This window comes from Lissotriton helveticus, chromosome 4_1 (genome assembly GCF_964261635.1).
Source record: "Lissotriton helveticus chromosome 4_1, aLisHel1.1, whole genome shotgun sequence".
Lineage (NCBI taxonomy): Eukaryota > Metazoa > Chordata > Amphibia > Caudata > Salamandridae > Lissotriton > Lissotriton helveticus.
This window is the reverse complement of record NC_136063.1, coordinates 6478507-6498211: the sequence shown is the minus strand read 5'-3', so window position 1 is coordinate 6498211 and position 19705 is coordinate 6478507. Positions and strand designations below refer to the sequence as shown.

Below are 19705 nucleotides of genomic sequence, written 5' to 3'. Positions count from 1 at the left end.
CAGAGACCCCCAGAGAGAGAGAAGCAGAGACCCCCAGAGACCCACAGAGTGAGAGAAGCAGAGACCCCCAGAGACCCCCAGAGTGAGAAGCAGAGACCAACAGAGAACCCCAGAGTGAGAAGCAGAGACCCCCAGAGACCCCCAGAGAGAGAGAAGCAGAGACCCCCAGAGTGAGAGAAGCAGAGACCCCCAGAGTGAGAGAAGCAGAGACCCCCAGAGTGAGAAGCAGAGACCCCCAGAGACCGCCAGAGTGAGAAGCAGAGACCCCCAGAGACCCCCAGAGTGAGGAGAAGCAGAGACCCCCAGAAAGAAGAGAAGCAGAGACACCCAGAGACCCCCAGAGTGAGAGAAGCAGAGACCCCCAGAGTGAAGAGAAGCAGAGACCCCCAGAGTGAGAGAAGCAGAGACCCCCAGAGTGAGAGAAGCAGAGACACCCAGAGTGAAGAGAAGCAGAGACCCCCAGAGACCCCCAGAGTGAGAGAAGCAGAGACCCCCAGAGTGAGAGAAGCAGAGACCCCCAGAGTAAAGAGAAGCAGAGACCCCCAGAGTGAGAGAAGCAGAGACCCCCAGAGACCCCCAGAGTGAGAGAAGCAGAGACCCCCAGAGACCCCCAGAGTGAGGAGAAGCAGAGACCCCCAGAGTGAGAGAAGCAGAGACCCCCAGAGACCCCCAGAGTGAGGAGAAGCAGAGACCCCCAGAGTGAGAGAAGGAGAGACCCCCAGAGTGAAGAGAAGCAGAGACCCCCAGAGTGAAGAGAAGCAGAGACCCCCAGAGTGAGAGAAGCAGAGACCCCCAGAGTGAGAGAAGCAGAGACCCCCGGAGTGAGAGAAGCAGAGACCCCCAGAGTGAGAGAAGCAGAGACCCCCAGAGTGAGGAGAAGAAGAGACCCCCAGAGTGAGAGAAGCAGAGACCCCCAGAGTGAGGAGACCCCCAGAGTGAGAGAAGCAGAGACCCCCAGAGTGAGGAGAAGCAGAGACCCCCAGAGTGAGAGAAGCAGAGACCCCCAGAGTGAGAAGCAGAGACCCCCAGAGTGAGGAGAAGCAGAGACCCCCAGAGTGAAGAGAAGCAGAGACCCCCAGAGTGAGAGAAGCAGAGACCCCCAGAGTGAGAGAAGCAGAGACCCCCAGAGTGAGAAGCAGAGACCCCCAGAGTGAGGAGAAGCAGAGACCCCCAGAGTGAAGAGAAGCAGAGACCCCCAGAGTGAAGAGAAGCAGAGACCCCCAGAGTGAGAGAAGCAGAGACCCCCAGAGTGAGAGAAGCAGAGACCCCCGGAGTGAGAGAAGCAGAGACCCCCAGAGTGAGAGAAGCAGAGACCCCCAGAGTGAGGAGAAGAAGAGACCCCCAGAGTGAGAGAAGCAGAGACCCCCAGAGTGAGGAGACCCCCAGAGTGAGAGAAGCAGAGACCCCCAGAGTGAGGAGAAGCAGAGACCCCCAGAGTGAGAGAAGCAGAGACCCCCAGAGTGAGAGAAGCAGAGACCCCCAGAGTGAGAAGCAGAGACCCCCAGAGTGAGGAGAAGCAGAGACCCCCAGAGTGAAGAGAAGCAGAGGCCCCCAGAGTGAGAGAAGCAGAGACCCCCAGAGTGAAGAGACCCCCAGAGTGAGGAGAAGCAGAGACCCCCAGAGTGAAGAGACCCCCAGAGTGAGAGAAGCAGAGACCCCCAGAGTGAAGAGAAGCAGAGACCCCCAGAGTGAGAAGCAGAGACCCCCAGAGTGAGAGAAGCAGAGACCCCCAGAGTGAGAGAAGCAGAGACCCCCAGAGTGAGAGAAGCAGAGACCCCCAGAGTGAAGAGAAGCAGAGACCCCCAGAGTGAGAAGCAGAGACCCCCAGAGTGAAGAGACCCCCAGAGTGAGGAGAAGCAGAGACCCCCAGAGTGAAGAGACCCCCAGAGTGAGGAGAAGCAGAGACCCCCAGATTGAGAGAAGCAGAGACCCCCAGAGTGAAGAGACCCCCAGAGTGAGAGAAGCAGAGACCCCCAGAGTGAGAGAAGCAGAGACCCCCAGAGTGAGAGAAGCAGAGACCCCCAGAGTGAGAGAAGCAGAGACCCCCAGAGACGCCCAGAGTGAGAGAAGCAGAGACCCCCAGAGTAAGGAGAAGCAGAGACCCCCAGAGTGAGGAGAAGCAGAGACCCCCAGAGTGAGGAGAAGCAGAGACCCCCAGAGTAAGGAGAAGCAGAGACCCCCAGAGTGAGGAGAAGCAGAGACCCCCAGAGTGTGAGAAGCAGAGACCCCCAGAGACCCCCAGAGAGAGAGAAGCAGAGACACCCAGAGTGAAGAGAAGCAGAGACCCCCAGAGTGAGAGAAGCAGAGACCCCCAGAGTGAAGAGAAGCAGAGACCCCCAGAGTGAAGAGAAGCAGAGACCCCCAGAGTGAGAGAAGCAGAGACCCCCAGAGTGAAGAGACCCCCAGAGTGAGAGAAGCAGAGACCCCCAGAGTGAGAGAAGCAGAGACCCCCAGAGTGAAGAGAAGCAGAGACCCCCAGAGACCCCCAGGGTGAGAGAAGCAGAGACCCCCAGAGTGAGAGAAGCAGAGACCCCCAGAGTGAAGAGAAGCAGAGACCCCCAGAGTGAGGAGAAGCAGAGACCCCCAGAGTGAGAGAAGCAGAGACCCCCAGAGTGAGAGAAGCAGAGACCCCCAGAGTGAGAGAAGCAGAGACCCCCAGAGTGAGAGAAGCAGAGACCCCCAGAGTGAGGAGACCCCCAGAGTGAAGAGAAGCAGAGACCCCCAGAGTGAAGAGAAGCAGAGACCCCCAGAGTGAGAGAAGCAGAGACCCCCAGAGTGAGAGAAGCAGAGACCCCCAGAGTGAGGAGAAGCAGAGACCCCCAGAGTGAGAGAAGCAGAGACCCCCAGAGTGAGAGAAGCAGAGACCCCCAGAGTGAGAGAAGCAGAGACCCCCAGAGACCCCCAGAGTGAGAGAAGCAGAGACCCCCAGAGTGAGAGAAGCAGAGACCCCAAGAGTGAAGAGAAGCAGAGACCCCCAGAGTGAAGAGAAGCAGAGACCCCAAGAGTGAGAGAAGCAGAGACCCCCAGAGTGAGAGAAGCAGAAACCCCCAGAGTGAGAGAAGCAGAGACCACCAGAGTGAAGAGAAGCAGAGACCCCCAGAGTGAGGAGAAGCAGAGACCCCCAGAGTGAGAGAAGCAGAGACCCCCAGAGTGAGAGAAGCAGAGACCCCCAGAGTGAGAGAAGCAGAGACCCCCAGAGTGAGAGAAGCAGAGACCCCCAGAGTGAGGAGACCCCCAAAGTGAAGAGAAGCAGAGACCCCAAGAGTGAAGAGAAGCAGAGACCCCCAGAGTGAAGAGAAGCAGAGACCCCCAGAGTGAGAGAAGCAGAGACCCCCAGAGTGAGGAGAAGCAGAGACCCCCAGAGTGAGAGAAGCAGAGACCCCCAGAGTGAGAGAAGCAGAGACCCCCAGAGTGAGGAGAAGCAGAGACCCCCAGAGACCCCCAGAGTGAGAAGCAGAGACCCCTAGAGTGAGAGAAGCAGAGACCCCCAGAGTGAGAGAAGCAGAGACCCCCAGAGTGAGAGAAGCAGAGACCCCCAGAGTGAAGAGAAGCAGAGACCCCCAGAGTGAAGAGAAGCAGAGACCCCCAAAGTGAAGAGAAGCAGAGACCCCCAGAGTGAAGAGAAGCAGAGACCCCCAGAGTGAGAGAAGCAGAGACCCCCAGAGTGAGAGAAGCAGAGACCCCCAGAGTGAGAAGCAGAGACCCCCAGAGTGAGAGAAGCAGAGACCCCCAGAGTGAGAGAAGCAGAGACCCCCAGAGTGAGAAGCAGAGACCCCCAGAGTGAAGAGAAGCAGAGACCCCCAGAGACCCCCAGAGTGAGAGAAACAGAGACCCCCAGAGTGAAGAGAAGCAGAGACCCCCAGAGTGAGAAGCAGAAACCCCCAGAGACCCCCAGAGTGAGAGAAGCAGAGACCCCCAGAGTGAGAGAAGCAGAGACCCCCAGAGTGAGAGAAGCAGAGACCCCCAGAGTGAAGAGAAGCAGAGACCCCCAGAGTGAGAAGCAGAGACCCCCAGAGACCCCCAGAGTGAGAGAAGCAGAGACCCCCAGAGTGAGAGAAGCAGAGACACCCAGAGTGAGAGAAGCAGAGACCCCCAGAGACCCCCAGAGTGAGGAGAAGCAGAGACCCCCAGAGTGAAGAGAAGCAGAGACCCCCAGAGTAAGGAGAAGCAGAGACCCCCAGAGTGAAGAGACCCCCAGAGACCCCCAGAGACCCCCAGAGTGAAGAGAAGCAGAGACCCCCAGAGTGAGAGAAGCAGAGACCCCCAGAGTGAGAGAAGCAGAGACCCCCAGAGTGAGAGAAGCAGAGACCCCTAGAGACCCCCAGAGTGAAGAGAAGCAGAGACCCCCAGAGTGAGAGAAGCAGAGACCCCCAGAGTGAGAAGCAGAGACCCCCAGAGTGAAGAGAAGCAGAGACCCCCAGAGACCCCCAGAGTGAGAAGCAGAGACCCCCAGAGTGAGAGAAGCAGAGACCCCCAGAGTGAGGAGAAGCAGAGACCCCCAGAGTGAGAGAAGCAGAGACCCCCAGAGTGAGAGAAGCAGAGACCCCCAGAGTGAGGAGAAGCAGAGACCCCCAGAGTGAGAGAAGCAGAGACCCCCAGAGTGAGAAGCAGAGACCCCCAGAGTGAGAGAAGCAGAGACAGAGACCCCCAGAGTGAGAGAAGCAGAGACCCCCAGAGACCCCCAGAGTGAGAAGCAGAGACCCCAAGAGTGAAGAGAAGCAGAGACCCCCAGAGACCCCCAGAGTGAGAGAAGCAGAGACCCCCAGAGTGAAGAGAAGCAGAGACCCCCAGAGTGAGAAGCAGAGACCCCCAGAGACCCCCAGAGTGAGAGAAGCAGAGACCCCCAGAGTGAGAGAAGCAGAGACCCCCAGAGTGAGAAGCAGAGACCCCCAGAGTGAAGAGAAGCAAAGACCCCCAGAGTGAGAGAAGCAGAGACCCCCAGAGTGAGAAGCAGAGACCCCCAGAGACCCCCAGAGTGAGAGAAGCAGAGACCCCCAGAGTGAGAGAAGCAGAGACCCCCAGAGTGAGAAGCAGAGACCCCCAGAGTGAAGAGAAGCAGAGACCCCCAGAGTGAGAGAAGCAGAGACCCCCAGAGTGAGAGAAGCAGAGACCCCCAGAGTGAGAGAAGCAGAGACCCCCAGAGACCCCCAGAGTGCGAAGCAGAGACCCCCAGAGACCCCCAGAGAGAGAGAAGCAGAGACCCCCAGAGACCCCCAGAGTGAGAGAAGCAGAGACCCCCAGAGACCCCCAGAGTGAAGAGCAGAGACCAACAGAGAACCCCAGAGTGAGAAGCAGAGACCCCCAGAGACCCCCAGAGAGAGAGAAGCAGAGACCCCCAGAGACCCCCAGAGTGAGAGAAGCAGAGACCCCCAGAGTGAGAGAAGCAGAGACCCCCAGAGTGAGAAGCAGAGACCCCCAGAGACCGCCAGAGTGAGAAGCAGAGACCCCCAGAGACCCCCAGAGAGAGAGAAGCAGAGACCCCCAGAGACCCCCAGAGTGAGAGAAGCAGAGACCCCCAGAGACCCCCAGAGTGAGAGAAGCAGAGACCCCCAGAGTGAGGAGAAGCAGAGACCCCCAGAGTGAGAGAAGCAGAGACCCCCAGAGTGAAGAGAAGCAGAGACCCCCAGAGACCCCCAGAGACCCCCAGAGTGAGAGAAGCAGAGACCCCCAGAGTGAGAGAAGCAGAGACCCCCAGAGTGAGCGAAGCAGAGACCCCCAGAGTGAGAGAAGCAGAGACCCCCAGAGTGAGGAGAAGCAGAGACCCCCAGAGTGAGGAGAAGCAGAGACCCCCAGAGTGAAGAGAAGCAGAGACCCCCAGAGTGAAGAGAAGCAGAGACCCCCAGAGTGAGGAGAAGCAGAGACCCCCAGAGTGAAGAGAAGCAGAGACCCCCAGAGTGAAGAGAAGCAGAGACCCCCAAAGTGAAGAGAAGCAGAGACCCCCAGAGTGAAGAGAAGCAGAGACCCCCAGAGTGAGAGAAGCAGAGACCCCCAGAGTGAGAGAAGCAGAGACCCCCAGAGTGAGAAGCAGAGACCCCCAGAGTGAGAGAAGCAGAGACCCCCAGAGTGAGAGAAGCAGAGACCCCCAGAGTGAGAAGCAGAGACCCCCAGAGTGAAGAGAAACAGAGACCCCCAGAGACCCCCAGAGTGAGAGAAGCAGAGACCCCCAGAGTGAAGAGAAGCATTGACCCCCAGAGTGAGAAGCAGAGACCCCCAGAGACCCCCAGAGTGAGAGAAGCAGAGACCCCCAGAGTGAGAGAAGCAGAGACCCCCAGAGTGAGAGAAGCAGAGACCCCCAGAGTGAAGAGAAGCAGAGACCCCCAGAGTGAGAAGCAGAGACCCCCAGAGACCCCCAGAGTGAGAGAAGCAGAGACCCCCAGAGTGAGAGAAGCAGAGACACCCAGAGTGAGAGAAGCAGAGACCCCCAGAGACCCCCAGAGTGAGGAGAAGCAGAGACCCCCAGAGTGAAGAGAAGCAGAGACCCCCAGAGTAAGGAGAAGCAGAGACCCCCAGAGTGAAGAGACCCCCAGACACCCCCAGAGACCCCCAGAGTGAAGAGAAGCAGAGACCCCCAGAGTGAGAGAAGCAGAGACCCCCAGAGTGAGAGAAGCAGAGACCCCCAGAGTGAGAGAAGCAGAGACCCCTAGAGACCCCCAGAGTGAAGAGAAGCAGAGACCCCCAGAGTGAGAGAAGCAGAGACCCCCAGAGTGAGAAGCAGAGACCCCCAGAGTGAAGAGAAGCAGAGACCCCCAGAGTGAGAAGCAGAGACCCCCAGAGTGAGAGAAGCAGAGACCCCCAGAGTGAGGAGAAGCAGAGACCCCCAGAGTGAGAGAAGCAGAGACCCCCAGAGTGAGAGAAGCAGAGACCCCCAGAGTGAGGGAAGCAGAGACCCCCAGAGTGAGAAGCAGAGACCCCCAGAGTGAGAGAAGCAGAGACCCCCAGAGTGAGAGAAGCAGAGACCCCCAGAGACCCCCAGAGTGAGAAGCAGAGACCCCAAGAGTGAAGAGAAGCAGAGACCCCCAGAGACCCCCAGAGTGAGAGAAGCAGAGACCCCCAGAGTGAAGAGAAGCAGAGACCCCCAGAGTGAGAAGCAGAGACCCCCAGAGACCCCCAGAGTGAGAGAAGCAGAGACCCCCAGAGTGAGAGAAGCAGAGACCCCCAGAGTGAGAAGCAGAGACCCCCAGAGTGAAGAGAAGCAAAGACCCCCAGAGTGAGAGAAGCAGAGACCCCCAGAGTGAGAAGCAGAGACCCCCAGAGACCCCCAGAGTGAGAGAAGCAGAGACCCCCAGAGTGAGAGAAGCAGAGACCCCCAGAGTGAGAAGCAGAGACCCCCAGAGTGAAGAGAAGCAGAGACCCCCAGAGTGAAGAGAAGCAGAGACCCCCAGAGTGAGAGAAGCAGAGACCCCCAGAGTGAGAGAAGCAGAGACCCCCAGAGTGAGGGAAGCAGAGACCCCCAGAGACCCCCAGAGACCCCCAGAGAGAGAGAAGCAGAGACCCCCAGAGACCCCCAGAGTGAGAGAAGCAGAGACCCCCAGAGACCCCCAGAGTGAGAAGCAGAGACCAACAGAGAACCCCAGAGTGAGAAGCAGAGACCCCCAGAGACCCCCAGAGAGAGAGAAGCAGAGACCCCCAGAGACCCCCAGAGTGAGAGAAGCAGAGACCCCCAGAGTGAGAGAAGCAGAGACCCCCAGAGTGAGAAGCAGAGACCCCCAGAGACCGCCAGAGTGAGAAGCAGAGACCCCCAGAGACCCCCAGAGAGAGAGAAGCAGAGACCCCCAGAGACCCCCAGAGTGAGAGAAGCAGAGACCCCCAGAGACCCCCAGAGTGAGAGAAGCAGAGACCCCCAGAGTGAGGAGAAGCAGAGACCCCCAGAGTGAAGAGAAGCAGAGACACCCAGAGACCCCCAGAGTGAGAGAAGCAGAGACCCCCAGAGTGAAGAGAAGCAGAGACCCCCAGAGTGAGAGAAGCAGAGACCCCCAGAGTGAGAGAAGCAGAGACACCCAGAGTGAAGAGAAGCAGAGACCCCCAGAGACCCCCAGAGTGAGAGAAGCAGAGACCCCCAGAGTGAGAGAAGCAGAGACCCCCAGAGTGAAGAGATGCAGAGACCCCCAGAGTGAGAGAAGCAGAGACCCCCAGAGACCCCCAGAGACCCCCAGAGTGAGAGAAGCAGAGACCCCCAGAGACCCCCAGAGTGAGGAGAAGCAGAGACCCCCAGAGTGAGAGAAGCAGAGACCCCCAGAGACCCCCAGAGTGAGGAGAAGCAGAGACCCCCAGAGTGAGAGAAGGAGAGACCCCCAGAGTGAAGAGAAGCAGAGACCCCCAGAGTGAAGAGAAGCAGAGACCCCCAGAGTGAGAGAAGCAGAGACCCCCAGAGTGAGAGAAGCAGAGACCCCCGGAGTGAGAGAAGCAGAGACCCCCAGAGTGAGAGAAGCAGAGACCCCCAGAGTGAGGAGAAGAAGAGACCCCCAGAGTGAGAGAAGCAGAGACCCCCAGAGTGAGGAGACCCCCAGAGTGAGAGAAGCAGAGACCCCCAGAGTGAGGAGAAGCAGAGACCCCCAGAGTGAGAGAAGCAGAGACCCCCAGAGTGAGAAGCAGAGACCCCCAGAGTGAGGAGAAGCAGAGACCCCCAGACTGAAGAGAAGCAGAGACCCCCAGAGTGAGAGAAGCAGAGACCCCCAGAGTGAGAGAAGCAGAGACCCCCAGAGTGAGAGAAGCAGAGACCCCCCGAGTGAGGAGGAGCAGAGACCCCCAGAGTGAGGAGACCCCCAGAGTGAGAGAAGCAGAGACCCCCAGAGTGAGAGAAGCAGAGACCCCCAGAATGAGGAGAAGCCGAGACCCCCAGAGACCCCCAGAGTGAGAGAAGCAGAGACCCCCAGAGTGAGAGAAGCAGAGACCCCCAGAGTGAGGAGGAGCAGAGACCCCCAGAGTGAGGAGAAGCAGAGACCCCCAGAGTGAGAGAAGCAGAGACCCCCAGAGTGAGAGAAGCAGAGACCCCCAGAGTGAAGAGACCCCCAGAGTGAGGAGAAGCAGAGACCCCCAGAGTGAAGAGACCCCCAGAGTGAGAGAAGCAGAGACCCCCAGAGTGAAGAGAAGCAGAGACCCCCAGAGTGAGAAGCGGAGACCCCCAGAGTGAGAGAAGCAGAGACCCCCAGAGTGAGAGAAGCAGAGACCCCCAGAGTGAGAGAAGCAGAGACCCCCAGAGTGAAGAGAAGCAGAGACCCCCAGAGTGAGAAGCAGAGACCCCCAGAGTGAAGAGACCCCCAGAGTGAGGAGAAGCAGAGACCCCCAGAGTGAATAGACCCCCAGAGTGAGGAGAAGCAGAGACCCCCAGATTGAGAGAAGCAGAGACCCCCAGAGTGAAGAGACCCCCAGAGTGAGAGAAGCAGAGACCCCCAGAGTGAGAGAAGCAGAGACCCCCAGAGTGAGAGAAGCAGAGACCCCCAGAGACGCCCAGAGTGAGAGAAGCAGAGACCCCCAGAGTAAGGAGAAGCAGAGACCCCCAGAGTGAGGAGAAGCAGAGACCCCCAGAGTGAGGAGAAGCAGAGACCCCCAGAGTAAGGAGAAGCAGAGACCCCCAGAGTGAGGAGAAGCAGAGACCCCCAGAGTGTGAGAAGCAGAGACCCCCAGAGACCCCCAGAGAGAGAGAAGCAGAGACACCCAGAGTGAAGAGAAGCAGAGACCCCCAGAGTGAGAGAAGCAGAGACCCCCAGAGTGAAGAAAAGCAGAGACCCCCAGAGTGAAGAGAAGCAGAGACCCCCAGAGTGAGAGAAGCAGAGACCCCCAGAGTGAAGAGACCCCCAGAGTGAGAGAAGCAGAGACCCCCAGAGTGAGAGAAGCAGAGACCCCCAGAGTGAAGAGAAGCAGAGACCCCCAGAGACCCCCAGGGTGAGAGAAGCAGAGACCCCCAGAGTGAGAGAAGCAGAGACCCCCAGAGTGAAGAGAAGCAGAGACCCCCAGAGTGAGGAGAAGCAGAGACCCCCAGAGTGAGAGAAGCAGAGACCCCCAGAGTGAGAGAAGCAGAGACCCCCAGAGTGAGAGAAGCAGAGACCCCCAGAGTGAGAGAAGCAGAGACCCCCAGAGTGAGGAGACCCCCAGAGTGAAGAGAAGCAGGGACCCCCAGAGTGAAGAGAAGCAGAGACCCCCAGAGTGAGAGAAGCAGAGACCCCCAGAGTGAGAGAAGCAGAGACCCCCAGAGTGAGGAGAAGCAGAGACCCCCAGAGTGAGAGAAGCAGAGACCCCCAGAGTGAGAGAAGCAGAGACCCCCAGAGTGAGAGAAGCAGAGACCCCCAGAGACCCCCAGAGTGAGAGAAGCAGAGACCCCCAGAGTGAGAGAAGCAGAGACCCCAAGAGTGAAGAGAAGCAGAGACCCCCAGAGTGAAGAGAAGCAGAGACCCCAAGAGTGAGAGAAGCAGAGACCCCCAGAGTGAGAGAAGCAGAGACCCCCAGAGTGAGAGAAGCAGAGACCCCCAGAGTGAGAGAAGCAGAGACCCCCAGAGTGAAGAGAAGCAGAGACCCCCAGAGTGAGGAGAAGCAGAGACCCCCAGAGTGAGAGAAGCAGAGACCCCCAGAGTGAGAGAAGCAGAGACCCCCAGAGTGAGAGAAGCAGAGACCCCCAGAGTGAGAGAAGCAGAGACCCCCAGAGTGAGGAGACCCCCAGAGTGAAGAGAAGCAGAGACCCCCAGAGTGAAGAGAAGCAGAGACCCCCAGAGTGAAGAGAAGCAGAGACCCCCAGAGTGAGAGAAGCAGAGACCCCCAGAGTGAGGAGAAGCAGAGACCCCCAGAGTGAGAGAAGCAGAGACCCCCAGAGTGAGAGAAGCAGAGACCCCCAGAGTGAGGAGAAGCAGAGACCCCCAGAGACCCCCAGAGTGAGAAGCAGAGACCCCTAGAGTGAGAGAAGCAGAGACCCCCAGAGTGAGAGAAGCAGAGACCCCCAGAGTGAGAGAAGCAGAGACCCCCAGAGTGAGAGAAGCAGAGACCCCCAGAGTGAAGAGAAGCAGAGACCCCCAGAGTGAAGAGAAGCTGAGACCCCCAAGGTGAAGAGAAGCAGAGACCCCCAGAGTGAAGAGAAGCAGAGACCCCCAGAGTGAGAGAAGCAGAGACCCCCAGAGTGAGAGAAGCAGAGACCCCCAGAGTGAGAAGCAGAGACCCCCAGAGTGAGAGAAGCAGAGACCCCCAGAGTGAGAGAAGCAGAGACCCCCAGAGACGCCCAGAGTGAGAGAAGCAGAGACCCCCAGAGTAAGGAGAAGCAGAGACCCCCAGAGTGAGGAGAAGCAGAGACCCCCAGAGTGAAGAGAAGCAGAGACCCCCAGAGTAAGGAGAAGCAGAGACCCCCAGAGTGAGGAGAAGCAGAGACCCCCAGAGTGTGAGAAGCAGAGACCCCCAGAGACCCCCAGAGAGAGAGAAGCAGAGACACCCAGAGTGAAGAGAAGCAGAGACCCCCAGAGTGAGAGAAGCAGAGACCCCCAGAGTGAAGAGAAGCAGAGACCCCCAGAGTGAAGAGAAGCAGAGACCCCCAGAGTGAGAGAAGCAGAGACCCCCAGAGTGAAGAGACCCCCAGAGTGAGAGAAGCAGAGACCCCCAGAGTGAGAGAAGCAGAGACCCCCAGAGTGAAGAGAAGCAGAGACCCCCAGAGACCCCCAGGGTGAGAGAAGCAGAGACCCCCAGAGTGAGAGAAGCAGAGACCCCCAGAGTGAAGAGAAGCAGAGACCCCCAGAGTGAGGAGAAGCAGAGACCCCCAGAGTGAGAGAAGCAGAGACCCCCAGAGTGAGAGAAGCAGAGACCCCCAGAGTGAGAGAAGCAGAGACCCCCAGAGTGAGAGAAGCAGAGACCCCCAGAGTGAGGAGACCCCCAGAGTGAAGAGAAGCAGGGACCCCCAGAGTGAAGAGAAGCAGAGACCCCCAGAGTGAGAGAAGCAGAGACCCCCAGAGTGAGAGAAGCAGAGACCCCCAGAGTGAGGAGAAGCAGAGACCCCCAGAGTGAGAGAAGCAGAGACCCCCAGAGTGAGAGAAGCAGAGACCCCCAGAGTGAGAGAAGCAGAGACCCCCAGAGACCCCCAGAGTGAGAGAAGCAGAGACCCCCAGAGTGAGAGAAGCAGAGACCCCAAGAGTGAAGAGAAGCAGAGACCCCCAGAGTGAAGAGAAGCAGAGACCCCAAGAGTGAGAGAAGCAGAGACCCCCAGAGTGAGAGAAGCAGAGACCCCCAGAGTGAGAGAAGCAGAGACCCCCAGAGTGAGAGAAGCAGAGACCCCCAGAGTGAAGAGAAGCAGAGACCCCCAGAGTGAGGAGAAGCAGAGACCCCCAGAGTGAGAGAAGCAGAGACCCCCAGAGTGAGAGAAGCAGAGACCCCCAGAGTGAGAGAAGCAGAGACCCCCAGAGTGAGAGAAGCAGAGACCCCCAGAGTGAGGAGACCCCCAGAGTGAAGAGAAGCAGAGACCCCCAGAGTGAAGAGAAGCAGAGACCCCCAGAGTGAAGAGAAGCAGAGACCCCCAGAGTGAGAGAAGCAGAGACCCCCAGAGTGAGGAGAAGCAGAGACCCCCAGAGTGAGAGAAGCAGAGACCCCCAGAGTGAGAGAAGCAGAGACCCCCAGAGTGAGGAGAAGCAGAGACCCCCAGAGACCCCCAGAGTGAGAAGCAGAGACCCCTAGAGTGAGAGAAGCAGAGACCCCCAGAGGGAGAGAAGCAGAGACCCCCAGAGTGAGAGAAGCAGAGACCCCCAGAGTGAGAGAAGCAGAGACCCCCAGAGTGAAGAGAAGCAGAGACCCCCAGAGTGAAGAGAAGCAGAGACCCCCAAAGTGAAGAGAAGCAGAGACCCCCAGAGTGAAGAGAAGCAGAGACCCCCAGAGTGAGAGAAGCAGAGACCCCCAGAGTGAGAGAAGCAGAGACCCCCAGAGTGAGAAGCAGAGACCCCCAGAGTGAGAGAAGCAGAGACCCCCAGAGTGAGAGAAGCAGAGACCCCCAGAGTGAGAAGCAGAGACCCCCAGAGTGAAGAGAAGCAGAGACCCCCAGAGACCCCCAGAGTGAGAGAAGCAGAGACCCCCAGAGTGAAGAGAAGCAGAGACCCCCAGAGTGAGAAGCAGAAACCCCCAGAGACCCCCAGAGTGAGAGAAGCAGAGACCCCCAGAGTGAGAGAAGCAGAGACCCCCAGAGTGAGAGAAGCAGAGACCCCCAGAGTGAAGAGAAGCAGAGACCCCCAGAGTGAGAAGCAGAGACCCCCAGAGACCCCCAGAGTGAGAGAAGCAGAGACCCCCAGAGTGAGAGAAGCAGAGACACCCAGAGTGAGAGAAGCAGAGACCCCCAGAGACCCCCAGAGTGAGGAGAAGCAGAGACCCCCAGAGTGAAGAGAAGCAGAGACCCCCAGAGTAAGGAGAAGCAGAGACCCCCAGAGTGAAGAGACCCCCAGAGACCCCCAGAGACCCCCAGAGTGAAGAGAAGCAGAGACCCCCAGAGTGAGAGAAGCAGAGACCCCCAGAGTGAGAGAAGCAGAGACCCCCAGAGTGAGAGAAGCAGAGACCCCTAGAGACCCCCAGAGTGAAGAGAAGCAGAGACCCCCAGAGTGAGAGAAGCAGAGACCCCCAGAGTGAGAAGCAGAGACCCCCAGAGTGAAGAGAAGCAGAGACCCCCAGAGACCCCCAGAGTGAGAAGCAGAGACCCCCAGAGTGAGAGAAGCAGAGACCCCCAGAGTGAGGAGAAGCAGAGACCCCCAGAGTGAGAGAAGCAGAGACCCCCAGAGTGAGGAGAAGCAGAGACCCCCAGAGTGAGAGAAGCAGAGACCCCCAGAGTGAGAAGCAGAGACCCCCAGAGTGAGAGAAGCAGAGACCCCCAGAGTGAGAGAAGCAGAGACCCCCAGAGACCCCCAGAGTGAGAAGCAGAGACCCCAAGAGTGAGTGAAGAGAAGCAGAGACCCCCAGAGACCCCCAGAGTGAGAGAAGCAGAGACCCCCAGAGTGAAGAGAAGCAGAGACCCCCAGAGTGAGAAGCAGAGACCCCCAGAGACCCCCAGAGTGAGAGAAGCAGAGACCCCCAGAGTGAGAGAAGCAGAGACCCCCAGAGTGAGAAGCAGAGACCCCCAGAGTGAAGAGAAGCAAAGACCCCCAGAGTGAGAGAAGCAGAGACCCCCAGAGTGAGAAGCAGAGACCCCCAGAGACCCCCAGAGTGAGAGAAGCAGAGACCCCCAGAGTGAGAGAAGCAGAGACCCCCAGAGTGAGAAGCAGAGACCCCCAGAGTGAAGAGAAGCAGAGACCCCCAGAGTGAGAGAAGCAGAGACCCCCAGAGTGAGAGAAGCAGAGACCCCCAGAGTGAGAGAAGCAGAGACCCCCAGAGACCCCCAGAGTGCGAAGCAGAGACCCCCAGAGACCCCCAGAGAGAGAGAAGCAGAGACCCCCAGAGTGAGAGAAGCAGAGACCCCCAGAGACCCCCAGAGTGAGAAGCAGAGACCAACAGAGAACCCCAGAGTGAGAAGCAGAGACCCCCAGAGACCCCCAGAGAGAGAGAAGCAGAGACCCCCAGAGACCCCCAGAGTGAGAGAAGCAGAGACCCCCAGAGTGAGAGAAGCAGAGACCCCCAGAGTGAGAAGCAGAGACCCCCAGAGACCGCCAGAGTGAGAAGCAGAGACCCCCAGAGACCCCCAGAGAGAGAGAAGCAGAGACCCCCAGAGACCCCCAGAGTGAGAGAAGCAGAGACCCCCAGAGTGAGAGAAGCAGAGACCCCCAGAGTGAGGAGAAGCAGAGACCCCCAGAGTGAGAGAAGCAGAGACCCCCAGAGTGAAGAGAAGCAGAGACCCCCAGAGACCCCCAGAGTGAGAGAAGCAGAGACCCCCAGAGTGAGAGAAGCAGAGACCCCCAGAGTGAGCGAAGCAGAGACCCCCAGAGTGAGAGAAGCAGAGACCCCCAGAGTGAGGAGAAGCAGAGACCCCCAGAGTGAGGGAAGCAGAGACCCCCAGAGTGAGGAGAAGCAGAGACCCCCAGAGTGAGGAGAAGCAGAGACCCCCAGAGTGAAGAGAAGCAGAGACCCCCAGAGTGAAGAGAAGCAGAGACCCCCAGAGTGAGGAGAAGCAGAGACCCCCAGAGTGAAGAGAAGCAGAGACCCCCAGAGTGAAGAGAAGCAGAGACCCCCAGAGTGAGAGAAGCAGAGACCCCCAGAGTGAGGAGAAGCAGAGGCCCCCAGAGTGAGAGAAGCAGAGACCCCCAGAGTGAGAGAAGCAGAGACCCCCAGAGTGAAGAGAAGCAGAGACCCCCAGAGTGAGAGAAGCAGAGACCCCCAGAGTGAGGAGAAGCAGAGACCGCCAGAGACCCCCAGAGACCCCCAGAGACCCCCAGAGTGAAGAGAAGCAGAGACCCCCAGAGTGAGGAGAAGCAGAGACCCCCAGAGTGAGAGAAGCAGAGACCCCCAGAGTGAGGAGAAGCAGAGACCCCCAGAGACCCCCAGAGACCCCCAGAGACCCCCAGAGTGAAGAGAAGCAGAGACCCCCAGAGTGAGAGAAGCAGAGACCCCCAGAGTGAGGAAAAGCAGAGACCCCCAGAGTGAGGAGAAGCAGAGACCCCCAGAGTGAGAGAAGCAGAGACCCCCAGAGTGAGGAGAAGCAGAGACCCCCAGAGACCCCCAGAGACCCCCAGAGTGAAGAGAAGCAGAGACCCCCAGAGTGAGGAGAAGCAGAGACCCCCAGAGTGAGAGAAGCAGAGACCCCCAGAGTGAGAGAAGCAAAGGCACACAGAGTGGAGGAAGCCAGACATCCCCTGAGTGAGGACAAACTGAGGTTTCCCTTGTGAGGAAAAGCAGACATCTCTAGAGTGAGTTCAAAGTGAGGAGAAACAGATCACCCCAGAAATGAGGAGAAACAGATCCCAGATGAGGAGAAACTGAAATCCCACAATTAGGAGAAGCAAAGCTACTGAGACTGAGGAGAAGCCGAGCTACTTGGAATGAGGAGAAGCTGACCTAACCTGAGTGAGGAGAGAAAGAGCTTCCAAGGTACTCACTTGACCAGCGCGTGGGACAGGGCCCCCAGCAGGAGGAGCAGCAGCCCCCTCATGGCTCTTCCAGCGAGTGAGCTCGAGGACAGACCTCAGCCGTCGAGGGAAGGTGACTGGTCATCTTACGTCTCAGATGTGGATTTGTACTCGTGACTTTCTCTTATCTCATGTGCCAGAGCAAACATGGAAAGAGCCCCGTCTCCTTCCCCAAGGTGAACCGACAGCGGTGTTTGCGGACTCTATTGGCTGGTGTCCAGAGTGTGGGGGCGTCGTGGCGTGCAGTGTTGTCCTTAGATTAGAAGTTCATCCGACCTCTCGTGGGTCCTTGCTCTGACATTGAGAAATCAAAGGATCAAGGAGCTCTCTGCCAATGGCTCACCTTGAGCAGAGCACTTGAGTAGGAACGTGCTCCTTTTTGACGTGGTCGTCCCCACTTTTTGCCTGGTATTTCATGCACTTTGACGGAAGTACACTAGTTTGCTAACCTGGTCCCCAGTGCTAGAGATCTTTCCCTAAAATAAGGTAACTGTTCAACTGTTCCCCATTGGCAAGACCTTTGGCACCCTGTATCTGCATACCACGGCCAGGGACTTCAAAGCCCTCGCCACCTCTGATATGCAATCCTGGCTAACCCTAGATCTGGAGATACCACCCCCTACCAGAGGCCCATTTGGCAGCAAGACAGGCAGTACATTTGCAATGCTAGGGGACGCGGTGCACTACCAGGCCAGTCTCACCGCGAAGGTGGGCAGCCTAATGTGCCCCACGAAAAAAGGCTCATCATTTTGATTTTGGTGGAAATAGTAATTCTGAGACAGGGTTATGTCCACTCCCTGCAGGAAGTAGTCATAAAGGGGGTGTTGTGACCTCAACTGTAAGTAGCCCGTTGGTTACTACCCTTCACTCCCCTTAATGCCCCTAAAGAGAGCATTTAGGTGGCCCCCAGAAACCAGGAACTTAGATTTGCCTGACTGAACAAAGAAGAAGACAAAGAAGAGCCGAAGATGCAGGAACTGTAGACTGCTGTTGTAATTTGTTGCCAAACCCTGTTAGCCTGCCTGCTCCTGTCCTGACAGTTGCAAAAACCCGACTTGTCCTGTAGGTGTGCATCCTTAAAAAGCCTTGGAGGGCCTCCAGTACTTGGTCAAGCCGTCAGCATCTCCCTTGAAATGGAGGAGACACTTCCCTACAGCATGGAGACACCGATCGGGATGCCTGGTTCACCATTGTGGTGTTCACCGGGTCTACCGATGCAGCAGCCACCCAGGAAGAGGTCACTGTGATTCAGGAGGTCAGAACCATCACCCCATCACAGACAAGATGCCAGGACCACCCGGAGTTGCCATGCGCCAAAACCCAGGATACCTGACTGCTTTACAGCAACCAAAGCTTGTTTGAGTCCAACCTGAACTCCAATGCCGCAAAGACTGAGCAGCCGATGAGGGGCCTCACAGCATCACAGAGGCCAGCACTGAGAGTGGCCCAGCTGTCTTTATTTGTCCCTATTTGCAGGTCTAACCAAGAACAGTGGATGCTTTGACGCACGGGCACTAGCTGACCAAACCCGTCTTCACTCAAAGTCCCCGGCTTGGATCCACAACAACCAACAGTGCTCCACTGCTCCCAGGACCCTCACAAACTAAGCCCCCCCATTGGGAGCTCGTGGACTTGTCCCCAAATCCCTCTCTGCACCCTGTTCTTAGGGGACCCCCTTTTTACCTAGGGTGTAGTGCAAGTTTACCAACACCACCAGCTTCTCTGCATCCTGACACCTTAGACCAGGTAAATTCAAACTGCTGGTGTCACTTTGGACCGTGGCCCCATAGCACCTTAAGTAACCCCCCCCCCCAACGCCTTGACACCCTCACGGGTGAGTAGCGTGCTTTACAAACCCCTGATTGATCGATTGATTGAAAAAGGACTCCTGAGAATCATTTGCAAATACCCGTTTGTAGTAGATGCCTTTTTTCTCTATAGGGAAGCATTACCACATAAAAACGAAATTGAGTGACCTTTTTACTTACCTGCAAAAATTTCTATTATGAGTAGTATTTACCCAATTATGAAGTTCTTTGTGTTAAACAAAATAAATATAAAGATTCTTCTTATTTATCTAAATTGTTCTCGAGTTTCTTCTTGAGTGTGTCTCATTTATTGACGCTGTGTGTGTTCAACAAATGCATGAACACTCCCCTCTGATAAACCCGAACTGCTCGCCCACACTGCCACAAAAGCGAGCATTTGAGATTATTGAGTTAAGACCTGTAAACCAAAAGGGTCGTCAGGACTTACTACATAGTATGCCTCATTCTGGTACCAGATAATTTGTAGCAAATCATTGATCTTTCCCCTGGCAGAGGTGATAGCATGAGTTCAATCTGACTGTGCGGTGCCGACGGTGAGGTAGCTCTGCGTGTACGTCACATGCGACCCCGTGAATTCTCAATAGGACCTTACTGCCTCAATTGGACAAACTCCGAAGTGATGTGGCTCAAGGGGAATCCCTCAGTGCAAGCAAACAGGACCCCCTGCAAACTGATAGGAATTCCTAGGGCAGGGCAATAGTACAGTTGAGGGTAAATCCCCAGGCAATCAAGCGGTCAACACGACAATTAAAGACTCATATTAAAGAGGATCTGGTTTGAAAAAACTCAGGGGCATATTACCAACGATTAGCGATATTTAACGCTAACGAGGCCTAGCAACACATTTTTTAACGCTAAGCATCGCCGAAAATCATCGCAGAGATAACTTGCTATTAGCAAGGTTTATCTCAGAGGTGATAAAAATCCTCACGCTAACTGCCAAATGAGAGATTATCACTGGAAAACCAACGATAATCTCTCGAAGTTTGGAGTTAGCTTGATGATAGGGGCTCACAAGCTTAGCCATGATATCCACCTTCCATAGGATATCATGGCTAAGTCAGGAAAATAGCAGGTGTAAAAAAAGCAGTGCTAACCGCGGTTAGCACTGCTTTTTTTATCACTAACCGGGTTAGCGAAATCCTTGATAAAAGGAGAAATGTCGCTTAACAACATTTCTCCTATTATTTTTCTCTGGAACGCCCCCTTTGCATCTCATTAGAGATGCAAGGGGAAGCGAAGAGAAAAAGGGTGCTAACATGCAAATATGTGTGTTAGCACCCTGCTGCTGATAGGGAGATAATTTTATCTCCGCTTTCTTGGCTTTTAAAGCCAAAAAAGCAGAGATAAATCCCTTGATAATATGCCCCTCAGTGTGAGAGGTGAGGTACGTCTAAAACATGATTAATTTTATTCTCATTTTCTTAAAAACATATCTTGTTTTGAAACACGACAACAATCGACAAAAGCCATCCTAATGGTGGCACAACACGAATGACAGAACACATTAAATATAACAAACAATCAAATTGATAGCCTACATAACAATTATCTGAATGTGATGCTGGATTCCTAACAGAAGAAGGGTGGCAACAGAGTGGCTATATGATGGCTCTTCGACGCGCGTTTCGGAGCTCAGTGGTCCTTCATCAGGAGAGCCACATCTTTGTCTGAATGATAGCTGGAAAGAGAATCATCTTTTCCCACTGATTGTAGCCTACTTGATTATCAGGAATACGGCAGACCGATTCTATCGATAATAGAGGGTGTAGTTTAATAGCGTTGCATATCAGTTTTTCAGGCTTAACCCGTTAGCTGCGGGTGTCGGCCAACGCGGCCCCACCCGCTTACTAGAATGTTTGAAGCAGTTAAGGTGTT

The 19705-nt window shown here is 56.4% G+C and overlaps 1 protein-coding gene across 1 annotated transcript in view; it reads right to left on the bottom strand.

The window, feature by feature from the left end:
• LOC144828277 (pepsin A-like) overlaps positions 1-16099 on the bottom strand; it is a 340571-nt gene extending 324472 nt beyond the window's left edge. The window contains exon 1 of the mRNA XM_078686356.1: positions 15969-16099. Within this exon, the coding sequence (XP_078542482.1) occupies positions 15969-16021 (53 nt within the window). The 5' untranslated portion in view covers positions 16022-16099. The remainder of the gene's footprint in view (positions 1-15968) is intronic.
• Between the last annotated feature and the right edge of the window lie 3606 nt (positions 16100-19705).